This window comes from Salvia hispanica, chromosome 2, assembly GCF_029641045.1.
Source record: "Salvia hispanica isolate PSC_SH4W2 chromosome 2, Shi_PSC_v1, whole genome shotgun sequence".
Taxonomy (NCBI): Eukaryota; Viridiplantae; Streptophyta; class Magnoliopsida; order Lamiales; family Lamiaceae; genus Salvia; species Salvia hispanica.
Window position 1 is genome coordinate 53,091,902 of NC_142693.1, and position 11,908 is coordinate 53,103,809.

The 11,908-nt window shown below is 40.3% G+C and overlaps 1 protein-coding gene across 1 annotated transcript; it reads right to left on the reverse strand.

The window, feature by feature from the left end:
- Window positions 1–10,131: 10,131 nt before the first annotated feature.
- On the reverse strand, window positions 10,132–11,381 carry LOC125202094 (plasmodesmata-located protein 2-like). Its single transcript, XM_048100429.2, has 2 exons — window positions 10,482–11,381; window positions 10,132–10,405 (listed from the first exon to the last, which is right to left on the reverse strand). Exons 1-2 carry the CDS (start codon window positions 11,221–11,223, stop codon window positions 10,266–10,268), a joined length of 882 nt encoding a protein of 293 aa, XP_047956386.1. The 5' UTR covers window positions 11,224–11,381; the 3' UTR covers window positions 10,132–10,265.
- Window positions 11,382–11,908: the final 527 nt, after the last annotated feature.

Sequence of the window (11,908 nt, forward strand, 5' to 3'; positions counted from 1 at the left end):
TAAAAAACACCACTGATCTTGACGCGGATTCAATAACTTTCTGGCTTTTTAATGACGAATATGAGATGAGCATCCGAGAATTGTCTCTGCGAATGGGATTGTTTACCCAGGCCGAGGATGAGGAGGGGGCATGGAATGAGAGGATGATCGGTGTGCTGAAGAATACGCCGGGTTTCAAAGTGCAAACGGCATGGGAACTGATCACTCACCCCAAGGCGGGAACGTTTAAGTCCAGCTACTCCAAAGCCTCTCACATCGAAGACCGAATCCTCCGCTTTACTCAGACGTTTATCAGCTACAACTTGATGGGAACCGCTAATTCAGCTCTTACAACTACCGACCTTTACTTCACATGGTGCATGGCGAAAGGCGTGAAGGTGCACCTAGGTTATTGGCTGGCTCAGGCATGCCACCAAATGACGAGCAACCCTGCGCGTCATATGTATACCTGCCACCTCCTCGGCGCTTACCTCCAACGAAACATAGAAATGAAGATTGCCAAGGCCGCTCCTTTGGTAGTCATGTGCGACCCCCCGGAGGTGTTCAGTGTTGATTATTTTTTCAACAAGGGGTTACTGCAGACTCATGGCACCAAGACCCTCTTCTACTTGTTAGGAGACAAGGTAAAAGCAGAGCCTGAAGAAGCCGAGGAAGCCATGCCAAGTGAAGAGGTTGAAGAGCTACGTAAGGAAGTCCAAGATGTGAGGAAGGAGATGCAGTTGATGAGGAAAGAAGTGATGAAGGAACTTGGTGGGATCAAAAAGGAATTGAACGGGATTCGGGAGGAAGTGAAGACCCTGAGAGGCAACATTGCAGATTTGGCGGTAAGGTGCGCCAAACAAAATGAGCGAATGACGGAAGCGGTGGATCTTTCAATGAAGATGTTGAAGTGGTTGCAGCAGACACTCCCCTTGACCCAGTCGAAGGTAACTCCTGGGTCCAGCAGTGAGGTCAAGCAGCCCATCCAGAGCAGTCCCTCCGTCAAGCGACCGCAACAATCGCTCAAGCAGTTGATCTCCCCACCCGTTCCCAAGCAAGTGTCAGCCCCAACCAAATCAAAGTCTCTAGTGAAGAAGCCAGTATCCGACCAGTCAGAACATGAAGAGGAAGAGCTGGAGCAGCCAGCAAAGAAGAAAGTGAAAATGACCCGACCCGGAATCCCACCCCAGTCTGGCTCTCGAGGGAGCCAGCCCCAGAAGTGAATCACCCCCCCCCATGACCAAGTAACTTTTATTTTTCTTACTTTCAGTTATCTGTGATTGTTTTTGTTGACTATTTGTGTTTTGTATTTGTCTATGTCTTCTCCCACTTAGTCCAATGCTTGGTCTAAGTGTGAGAAGTTTGTATTTTCTGTTTTGTTGTGTTTTCCTCCCACTTAGCCCAATGCTTAGTCTAAGTATGAGAAGTTTTTGTTTTTATATGAACTATTGTTGTTGCTGCATTGATTTCTCTGTTTTCCCCCCTTCACGACGATGGCTTGGGGACAAGCTTGAGTGAAGTGGGAGGGGGAGAGGAGTCAATGCATGAATTTGTTTGCATGATAAGAGTCTTTAGGTCTAAGTTTTGTTGTGTCGCATGAGCCAGTGAATATAATACGGCATGATTCCCTTAGTAAAAGTAATTGAAAATAGGAGGCATTTCAACTTAGAAGATTTTTCCTTTAATAAGCCAAGTCAATCTGAGTGAAGCGAGAACGATGGAGGATGCCTTTACTTACTTAGTTGTGAAGCCCTACTATAATAGCGAGTTATAAACCTTAAAATAACTTCGAGCTAACACATGTTTAAGGGCCGCCACTGAATGCTTAGGGAGAAGAGTTGTGAAGGAGAAAAAATAGGGGAATTGGGTTATGAAGGTATAAGCTGGACGAAGTCCAGGGTAAGGTGTTATAAGCTGGACGGAGTCCAGAAGAGAGGAGGAAATGGAAGAATAAGCTGGACAAAGTCCAGGGAAAAAAAAAAGAAAAAAAGAAAAAAAAGAAAAAAGAAAAAAAGGGAGAAGAAAATAAAAAATATATAAGGAGGAATAAGCTGGACGAAGTCCAGGGGGAAGTTGTCTAAAGGGCAGGAACAATAATAGCCTGACCTAGGAAAAAGGAGGAACTCTCATAACCCGACGCTTTAGTGGTGTGGCAATAACTTAAGAGAGAATCGATCCTAACATCCCTAGTGAGGAATGAGTGATCGAGTGAATCCAACAATTGGGTAAGTAAAAGGCTATCTTAACGAGCTGACGGATTGGCTAAGTAGAGGAAGGGAAAGGGCCTATTTGGAGGAGTGCAGCCTGTTGGATTGACCTTAATCTTGTGGGGACGGTTGCCTAAAAGTTGAAGCTAGCTCATACATATGTGTTTATGTGTTTATGTGTTTGTATGTTTTTCTTAAACTGTTTAAGTTTTAAATTGTGTCTAGGTCTAGGAGTCTATCTAGAGTCTAAAGAGTCGGTCAGGGGATAACCTTGTTTGAAATTTGCCTTATTCGTCTTTATACTTGAGGACAAGTATGGTTTAAGTGTGAGCAGTTTGATAAGGCTAATTTCATGCATCGGTTATATGGTGAAAAGCGTTACATTTTGCTGGGTCTAACACGGTTTCTAAGCCAGGTGTGTGACAAAATCGCTAGATCAAGGAGATACTGAAGGAAACAGTCTAGCGAAGGAATAAAGTAAAAATGAGCAGAATCTAAGGAAAAATAAGGCTTGAAGAAGGGAGTCAGTAGCCGAGGGCAACAAAGTCCATCTATACCTCGCTGGGCCCCACTCCAACGCCTATAAATAGAAGAGCATGCAATACACAAAGAGGACTCTTTTTCGCTCACTCTTAGCTCACACACAACACACACAACACACACTTGGGAATGGGAGATCTGGGGTAGTTTCGGTTCCGAAGGAGTTTTATTCTTCAGAAATTTCAGTCGTAACACCGTCCGCGTGAGGGCGAAGATACAATCTCTTTATTTTCAGTTTGTTTTTGCACTTTTACGGTCGAACTTCACTTTTGGGAGTCGATTTAGTTGTTGATGTTACTGATTGTCTATTCACTTCTGTTAGTTTGCGATTATCTGTGATATTTCAAGTTGATTCACGTAGATCCTGCTGTTGAGAGTTTATTTTAACGAGTTATATGTCGATCTCTGTTTTTGCTGCTGTGGTGCTCGATCTGGGACTTTTGTGATAGATCTGTGGTTTGTTGATTGATTGGAGGTTGTTGTTTAAATCTGAAGTTATGAAATGTTTCTTTTGGCTGGAGTTTGTGTCGGACGCTTGGATCCGGAGTGGATTTAGCGTCTGAGGTTGGATCTGAAGGGAGGAGGTCGAGTTGTGCATGGATTTTGAGTTCTCCGCTTGCTTTCTATTTTACTTCGTTTAGCATTTGTAGATCTGTTTAGTTCTTTATTGTTACTCATCAAAATGGTTTAGATTCAGTCTGCTCTGTTCCGATTTCGCTCATGCTGTTTTTCTTCTGAGTTTTTACGCAAATTGGTTGAAGAAGATGATGTCGCTGTTAGTTAGTACCAGAGTTAGTTGTTTTTCCAGCTTTTCGTCCGTACTCTGCCTTTTCAGTTATGGTCCCCACAGTCAGTTTGTTACCCAGATCTAGGTGATTAGAGTAGTTTCTTATATCTAGTGATTGTTCGGTTTAATTTTCGTGCATGCTTTTGTTGTTTCGCCTAGGTCTAGTTGTTAGCGTAGCATTTTAAATTCCCAAGTTAAGTTTATTTTCCTCAACCCGAAAAATGCGTGGCAGCAGCCAACCCCAAAAACAAGTCCAAATCCTTGAACATGATTGTTACGCATCCATCTCTGTAGGATCGATCCCTACTTCCCTATGCTAGGTTTAGTAAAGTGGTTGAGGGTTTTTGAAAGAGTGCTCTGTGTGTCCGACGACCAGGATTTTCCGACGACCAACGAGTTCCTAGACCGCGTGATCTAGTGGATTTGCTGGACCAAGGAACCCTGTTATATTCTTTCTGTGCACACAGCGTGTTAACCAACATACCGGTCATTTCACGGACCCCAGGATTTTTATACTATGTTGCATATTTTTCGTATCAATGACGCCAAAAATAGTCCGACACATTACGGAGCTGCGAGAGAGATGGATGAGGAGAGATAAATAATTTGCGAATAAGTATAAATTTAAAATACGTACAATGACATTGTCGACGTGAAATAATTAAAGAATATAGTTTTTATAAATTAAAGATAATTAGTTTATGAAACATATTTACTCCAATGAATTAAACTGAGCTAGCCGGTTAACTTGTAGAATATTATGATTGTATACTGCTGCTAGGCATGCACTTGGCAACGGATGGGCAAATCTTGCTGCAATGAGTCTGGGTTCAAATTCCACTACTGTCGTGTGGTTGCTTCCATATCTCTCAGGCACAAGTATGGGACCTTGGAAAATGGGCTTCTGGCCGCCAGTGGGCTACTACTACCCTGATTGAACCCCCTCAGATGTCGGGCCGAAGTGTCTTTTTTGCTGCAATGAATAGTTGGGGGTCCCAAGGAACCCCATGCTCCCACGTAGGACCGCCACTGATCGTGATCATGAAATTTGGAGTATCGAGAATATGTAGGATCCTATTAATTCCATTTCTGATAAGAGTTAAGGTAACCTAAAATTAGGCGTTGTTTGAATATGCTTATATCCAAAAATTATAAACTGTAGCAACCAATCATAAACTTTTCATGGCTTTTCAATTCAATTCTTAACCATTGTCACAATATAGTTAACTATTTATGGATCCTTGCTGCTTATCGAAAGAGATGACCCACTCCTGTTCATATAGTAACTTGAACATAGGAAAATTGTAATATAGGTTTTCTTTTCATTTATACATGTTATAAAACGAGGAGATTGAAATCAGAAGGAAAGCAACGAACAAGAAAATCAAAACTTTCTTCTTTTGAAAGGATTCAATCAAATAGTTGAAGTATACTGTAATTCATAGGCAATTAATGAATGCAACTAACTCACCTTACTCTGCAAGTGTGAAACAGCAATAATCGAAAGAGATATTTTGGTTTGTTACCTTTTATCTTTCATAAATTTCCATCTCTAATATAAGTTGAGATCTATTCTCCACTATTAGGTCATATTTTATTAATTTTGTGTTAAATTTGTATCTTCTGATAACACCATTGATAGTAGAAGAATGGAGTAATTTTCTTTTGTGAAATACAAATATACAATGTATATCATTTTGTTTTCACCAGTAAAATGGTCAGATCCAGTTTTGTAATAATGAAAAGGTATTTGTAATACATTAAATTTTCGGCATCTACAGTAATCGTAGAACAAATCAATATGCAATTTTTGGACTTTTTATCTAGTAGATTAAAAACATAAAATAGGAGAATGTACTTTATTTTGGAGGGAATATTCCAGTTAGTCATTGCTTATGTGGATTCAATAATGTTGTGCAGCCAATATTTGTTTATATTATAATAAAAATAAAAACCAAAATTTTATTAAATAAATATTTTTAAATTATACATTTAATATTGGAATATGTTGGCTTCTTTGATAAGTTCTTGTTGGAGATGGTTAGGGGCTTAGGGCATCCGCAACGCTATCTCTTATCCGTCTCTTAACCATCTCATCTCTTCACTATTCATGGGCCTCACTATACTTTTCAGCTCATCTCTTAATTAAGAGACAGCACCTGCATCCCTCCATCTCTTAATCATCTCTTAACCATCTCTTAACTATTCATTCAATTTCATTTTTTATTTTTAATTCCAACAAATTCAATTAATAAAAAACACACTTCATTATAAATAAAATAAAATTACAATTTAAATACCTAAATAAATAAAAAAGACATAATTAAAAAACTAGAAATTACAAATTGCACACTTAAACTCAAATAAAAAAAATGGAGGCAAAGAAGCAGAAGAAGGAGATCTCTAGTGACGATCATCTAACGGTTGCCAAATTTTGTCCAAATGTGCTCCATTAGATCCTCCTGGAGTTGGGCGTGGGCGGTAGAATCACGTGTCCTTGCCCGAATAGACAACCGCTCTTGCAAAGACGGATGCACTCCCGTTCGAGGCGGACTACTTGCGGTTGAGCTTCCCGGGGTTTAAGGGTCGAACCAATTTCCCGCCTCAGGTCCTTCGTCGGCGACAATCATGTTGTGCAAGATTATGCACGTATACATGGTGTCGACCATATTCTCCATAAACCACTGTCGAGCCGGGCTTTGATAATGTTCCATCGAGCTTGGAGAACCCCGAACGCTCTCTCCACATCCTTGCGAGCAGACTCTTGCTTCTGCGCAAAAAGAGACTGCTTTTCGTCCGCAGGCCTGTTGAACGTCTTCACGAAGGTTGGCCACTTCGGATAGATGCCGTCGGCAAGATAGTACCCCATTTTATACTGGCGATTGTTAGCGACGAAGTTGATGGCCGGCGCTTTACCATTCAGAACTTCAGCGAAGAGGTCGGAGTTGTTGAGCACGTTGACGTCGTTGTTCGAGCCGGGGACCCCGAAATACGCATGCCAAATCCATAGCCGGTAGTCGGCGACGGCCTCGAGTATAACGGTGGGGTGGGTGCCTTTGTGGCCGCTCATGTATGACCCCCTCAACGCCACAGGGCAATTCTTTCATTGCCAATGCATGCAATCGACACTCCCGAGCATCCTGGGGAATCCGTGCACTTGTTCGTGAAGACGGAGCAGAAACTGACAATCTGCGGTGGTTGGCTTCTTCAGAAATTCGGCGGTGAAGGCTGCCCGGACGCCTTTGCAGAAGTTCAACAAACAAAGTCGCCCAGTGGATTCTCCGACGTGCAGGTATTCGTCGAACGCATCCGCCGTTTGTCCAGTAGCAAGCTGACGGATCGCCGCAGTACATTTCTGGAGCGTCGTGTGACTAGGACGGCCAACAGCGTCGAACCCTTCTCTGAAGAACTCTTCCCGTGCCGCCAATGTACTCGCGATATGCAAAAATAGCGGGCGTGACATACGGAAACGGCGACGGAAGTAGATATCTCCCCACACCGGGTTCGGACTGAAGTAATCATGTTCCAACCTTGCGGCGGCTTCCTCCCGGTTACGGTGGATGTATGTCCGGCGTCGCCTAGGAGGCGCGGCGGCTTCCTCCTCCCTACGTCGATCTTCTTCTAGCGATTCTTCCATTATTCGACGCATTTGCTCAAATGGATCCATAATTGATTAAATTTGGGAGAAGAAAAAAATAAAGGAATGATTTTATAGAAGTGATTGAAGAGGAAAGAAAGAGAGATGAGAGAATAGATGTGTGTTTGTGTGTAAAATGGAGAATGGAGAAGAGTATATATAGAATATAAAAAATAAAAATTAAAAATTAAAAATATGACCGCTGAACGGTCATATTACAGTTTTTTTTTTTTTTTAATTTCGAAAAATCTGATTTTTTTTTAAAAAAAATTAAATTATGACGTCATAAATCTGACGCCCACTCGCGGGTCGGCGAGTGGGCGTCACGCCAGCCGCCCGCATGCGCCACGTGGCGCCGGGCGCGTGTCTCGCCAGCTCGAGGCTGGCCTCGCCGGGACGCGTCGGGCGTCGAGACGAGACGGGAGCCGCGACACTGTCTCGATGCCGTCTCGTCTCGTCGAGACGAGACCGAGACGGTATCGCGCAGCGTTGTGGATGCTCTTATGTGCTTATTCTTCGTGTGTTTTTTTTTGTTAGCTCACCAAATATTTCACATTAAATAAATTTTACTAACTATTTTTTTTTGTTAATTAACCAAATATTTCAAATTAAATTAAATCAAATCACTTAGTCTAATTTGATTTATTATAATTTGAGAATTATCTCAATGAACAAAATAATTCAACAATATACACGACTAGTTACTTTGAATTGGGTCGGGCATATATTTAAAACTAAGTAAGTCACATGTTGCTATTATTTCTTAAAAATATAGAAGTACAAATTTCAGAAAGAAATGAGGATAAATAATTAGACGTGAATTAGATACTTTATAGAAGGTACGTGATCAAATGAAAACTCTAAATATTATACAAACTCAAAATTATGATTTGTACCATTGAAAAAAATGTCAACAGATAAAAAAAAAACATCAACAGAAAAATGTCAACAGAATTTTAACCGTAGTCAATGATTGATACTGTGTTGATATTGTATTGATACTGTGTTGACATTAAAATCTTGAAATTTTACACTGTGTTGATATTGTATTGAAACTGTGTTGAAGCTGTGTTGAGGAGTTTTGAGTTTGTACAATATATAAGTTTGTATTTTATCACTACCCCTTTAGAGAATGTTAATTCTGTCCGTGAGATTGATTGAAATAATTACATAATTATGATAGTAATGACATTTTATTTTGAATATTTAATACTCCTTCCAACACATAAAAATATGGACAATGAGTATGATGTGAATTAAGACAAAATTGGTAAAATAAGAGAAATGAGGAGAATGATAGTTAGAACATCCCCATCCATGCTCTTGCCAAGAGCACGGATGTGGCTCGGATCCACCTTTATTCTTTTTTAATTCCCTGCTCTTCCGCAAGAGCACAACATTCATATTCATGCTCTTCTGCAAGAGCATGCTCTTCTGCAAGAGCATGCTCTTATACTATTCAAGGGTCTTATTATTCTATTATTCAATTTAAATACTTCAATTACTAAAAACATTTCCACAATATTAATATGCATTCAAAATACCTAAAATAATACTTCCTCCGTCCCATGTTACTTGCACTGTTGTTTTTCGGCTCGTCACAAACTCCTTGCACTATTTATAGTTTAAGTTAGAATTAATTCATTTAATTAATATGTAGGTTTAAGTTAAGAGCTCCTTTATTAAGTGATGTCTTATTACACTTAAAATTCTAATTTAATTACACTAAAAAATCAATCCTAAATTTACGACCTAAAATGAAAAATGCTAACATGAAACGGAGGGAGTATTACAAATTACTAAAAATTTGAAAATTACATACATAATTGATAAATCTTGTTGCTTCCTAATTGAAGACACAAGAACAGGAAAACATCAATACAAAAATGCATCTCAATACAAAATCCAAACCAAATCCTGACCATGAGATTTTTCAATCTAATGGTCAATAATTAAAGAAAAACGCGGTGGGTCATTATAAGAAGTTTTAGGTCATATTTATAAAATTCGGGTTTGAGGTCATGTTATGATCATTTTATGTCATCCTTATTATAATGACGTAAAAATAAGCTTACGATGACCTAAAAATGACCTATGTATGCTTGGTTCTGTACTTTTGTATTAAGATGACATAAACATATCTATCTTAAGTAAAAATTGACATTTGATGAGAAAGATTGACTGAAATCACTACTATTTGTTGTAAAATAAAATCAGAATTTTTTTAAAAAAAAACTATTTGAAAAATGCCATATTTGTGGGAATCCGATTTTTTTTTTCTTGAATTATTTTCATTTTTTATGAATTTTTTTTAAATAATTTAACAGAATAAAAACACGCCCAATCGCGCATGGGGAGATTGGGCATCACCGCCCAATGGAACGCTGCCATGTCTCCCTGCTCTTCGGCAAGAGCGCAGTGGCGAGCACAGCCGTGCTCTTGCCGACGGCAAGGACGATGCTCTTGCCCAAGAACACCGTTGGGGATGCTCTTAAAGTAGTGTTCGTGGATAGTGGGACCTACATTATTCGATTGATATACCTTTCTAAAAATGGAATGCACATATTTTTTAGGACAAACGAAAAGAGTGCACATATATTTATGGGACAGAAGGAGTATAAATACTATTTCAATGTACTATACAACCAATACTTTTATGAGGCGGATATAAAACTTGCACACATACAAATATGGCTCTTTTTATGTAATTATCACACTAATAAACGAAAGAAGATGACAAATAATTGCCTAGTTGCAGATAAAGAGACGGAGACTTAACCATAGAGTTTTACCAAAAAGTTGTAACTCGACAAAAGCGATTTTAAACCCTTTAACAAAAGCAACTACACAAATACTCCTATGCATTCATTATTTTATACCACTATCATAAAGCACCATGTTTTACACTAATGCATGCTACCTTTACTTCTGAAATAGACATCTCTCAATTTTCTTCAATCAAAAAAAAGGAGAAGAAAAGCTTTACAATAATAATCCCCCATTTTTTATGCATTTCAGATATCCCAATTTCCCCAAAATTTGAACAATAAAAAAAATTAACAAGCTGCTAAACTTCGAAATTTGTAAATATTTGGGAATGTGATTGATTTATACATCATCCACCATATTTGTGATTACGGTGCTTTTTCTTGAAAACTGATTTTGTGAACAACAAACACGCCATAACCAGCCCCACGCCTACTGCTCCGCCCAGCACAACTGCAATTATCTTCTCTCTGTTCCATCCTTGCGCCCCTGCATTTATTCAATTTATACACACGCAATTGCAAAATTGAGATGGAATTGAGTCAATTGACGATCGGAAAATCACCTGACGATGAAAATTGCGGTTGCTGGTTGTTGGTGGCGACGCCGTTGGGGTAATAGGTGTAGCTAATGTAGCAAGTCTGAAGGTATATCTGCGCCGAGATCGCGCTTCCGCACTCCGATTTCGCCTTGTCGATCGCGGATTTCACGCAGCTCACGCAGTCGCCGCCGCTCAGATCTCCCTCGCACTGACCTAGCACGTACACCGACTCATAAGCCGCCGCGTAGAATCCTCCGTTCGCGACTCCCTTCACTATCTCCCCCAGCGCCAGATCCAATCTGTCCCCAAACCCGCCCCCGTTCGCCCTGGTGGTGCCGCATATCTTGTACAGCAGCTCGACGCCGCTGACCTGCCTGAATCCGGAGATCTCGTAGCGGAGGTAGCAGCCGTTGAGCTGCACTCTGGCCGCGATCGCTTCACCGCAGAGCTTCTGCGCCAGATTGGGGGCTTTCCTGACGCAATTGGTGCAGTCGCTGTTGGAGATGTCGCCTCGGCATTGGAAGAGGCCGCTCACAGCAGCAGAGGTGCCGTCGCCCGACGTCGTTTTGTAGAACTTGGCGGAGGAGGATTGGGAGATGAGCGCGTCGAAGAGAGCGCGGAGGGTGCCGGTGTAGAGGCCGTTGGAGTTTTGGAAGTTCTGGTCGGCGCAGCCTTTGAAGACGAGGGCGGAGTAGTCGGTTGAGGAGGTGGAGGAGAGAGAGAGGGCGAGGAGGAGGAGAAGAAGGAGAGATTGAGACGGTCCCATTATTAGTTTAGTTTGTGAGATTTGTGATGATTTCTGGGAGGAGAATTTGTGGGGTCTTGTTGTAGATTGGATTCTGGAATTTTGGGGAATTTGAGATTGAGAGATGATGTTTTAGTGCGTTGTGTGTGTGAAAATAAGCAGCGTTACAGTTGGCAGTCTTCATTATTCAAAGCTCACATTCTAATTTAATACTATCACCTTTTTTGTTCATTTGTTTACGATCATGTTCATGTGTCTCTATTAGAGTATTAGTAGTACAACTAATTTAATTAGGCATACATAATTCCGTGCCCAAGGCGGAGTTCGGCGCTACAGAGGCTCTGAGCACTAGTGCGTATAAGAGTATCCACAACCACAACCGGAAACCTTCTGTCATGTCTATGTCAACATTTTCATTTTTTTTTTCCGTTTAACTCATAATTCTCATATTAAGACATTCATTGTCCACACACCCCTTGCACTAATTTAAATGTTAGTATTGTTTAAGCTGTAAAAATACTAAAAATATGAGAGAACAATATGTAACGCAAAATTATTTTATTGAAAACAAAATAATTACAAATTCTATAAATCGATAAAATAAAAAAATTATAAAAAATTATAAAATTGAAGAATTTCGTCAATGCTAGAAAATATTGGTGCATATCCATATATTTTTTACAAGGTCTTCCTAAAGGATAGCATG

Bases quoted from the DNA above. Each gene is read 5' to 3' on its own strand.
- LOC125202094 (XM_048100429.2), bottom strand. From the start codon at position 11,223: ATGGGACCGTCTCAATCTCTCCTTCTTCTCCTCCTCCTCGCCCTCTCT. The intron at 10,406-10,481 runs GTGATTTTCCGA...GAATAAATGCAG, and splicing joins ACCGCAATTTTCATCGTCAG to GGGCGCAAGGATGGAACAGA.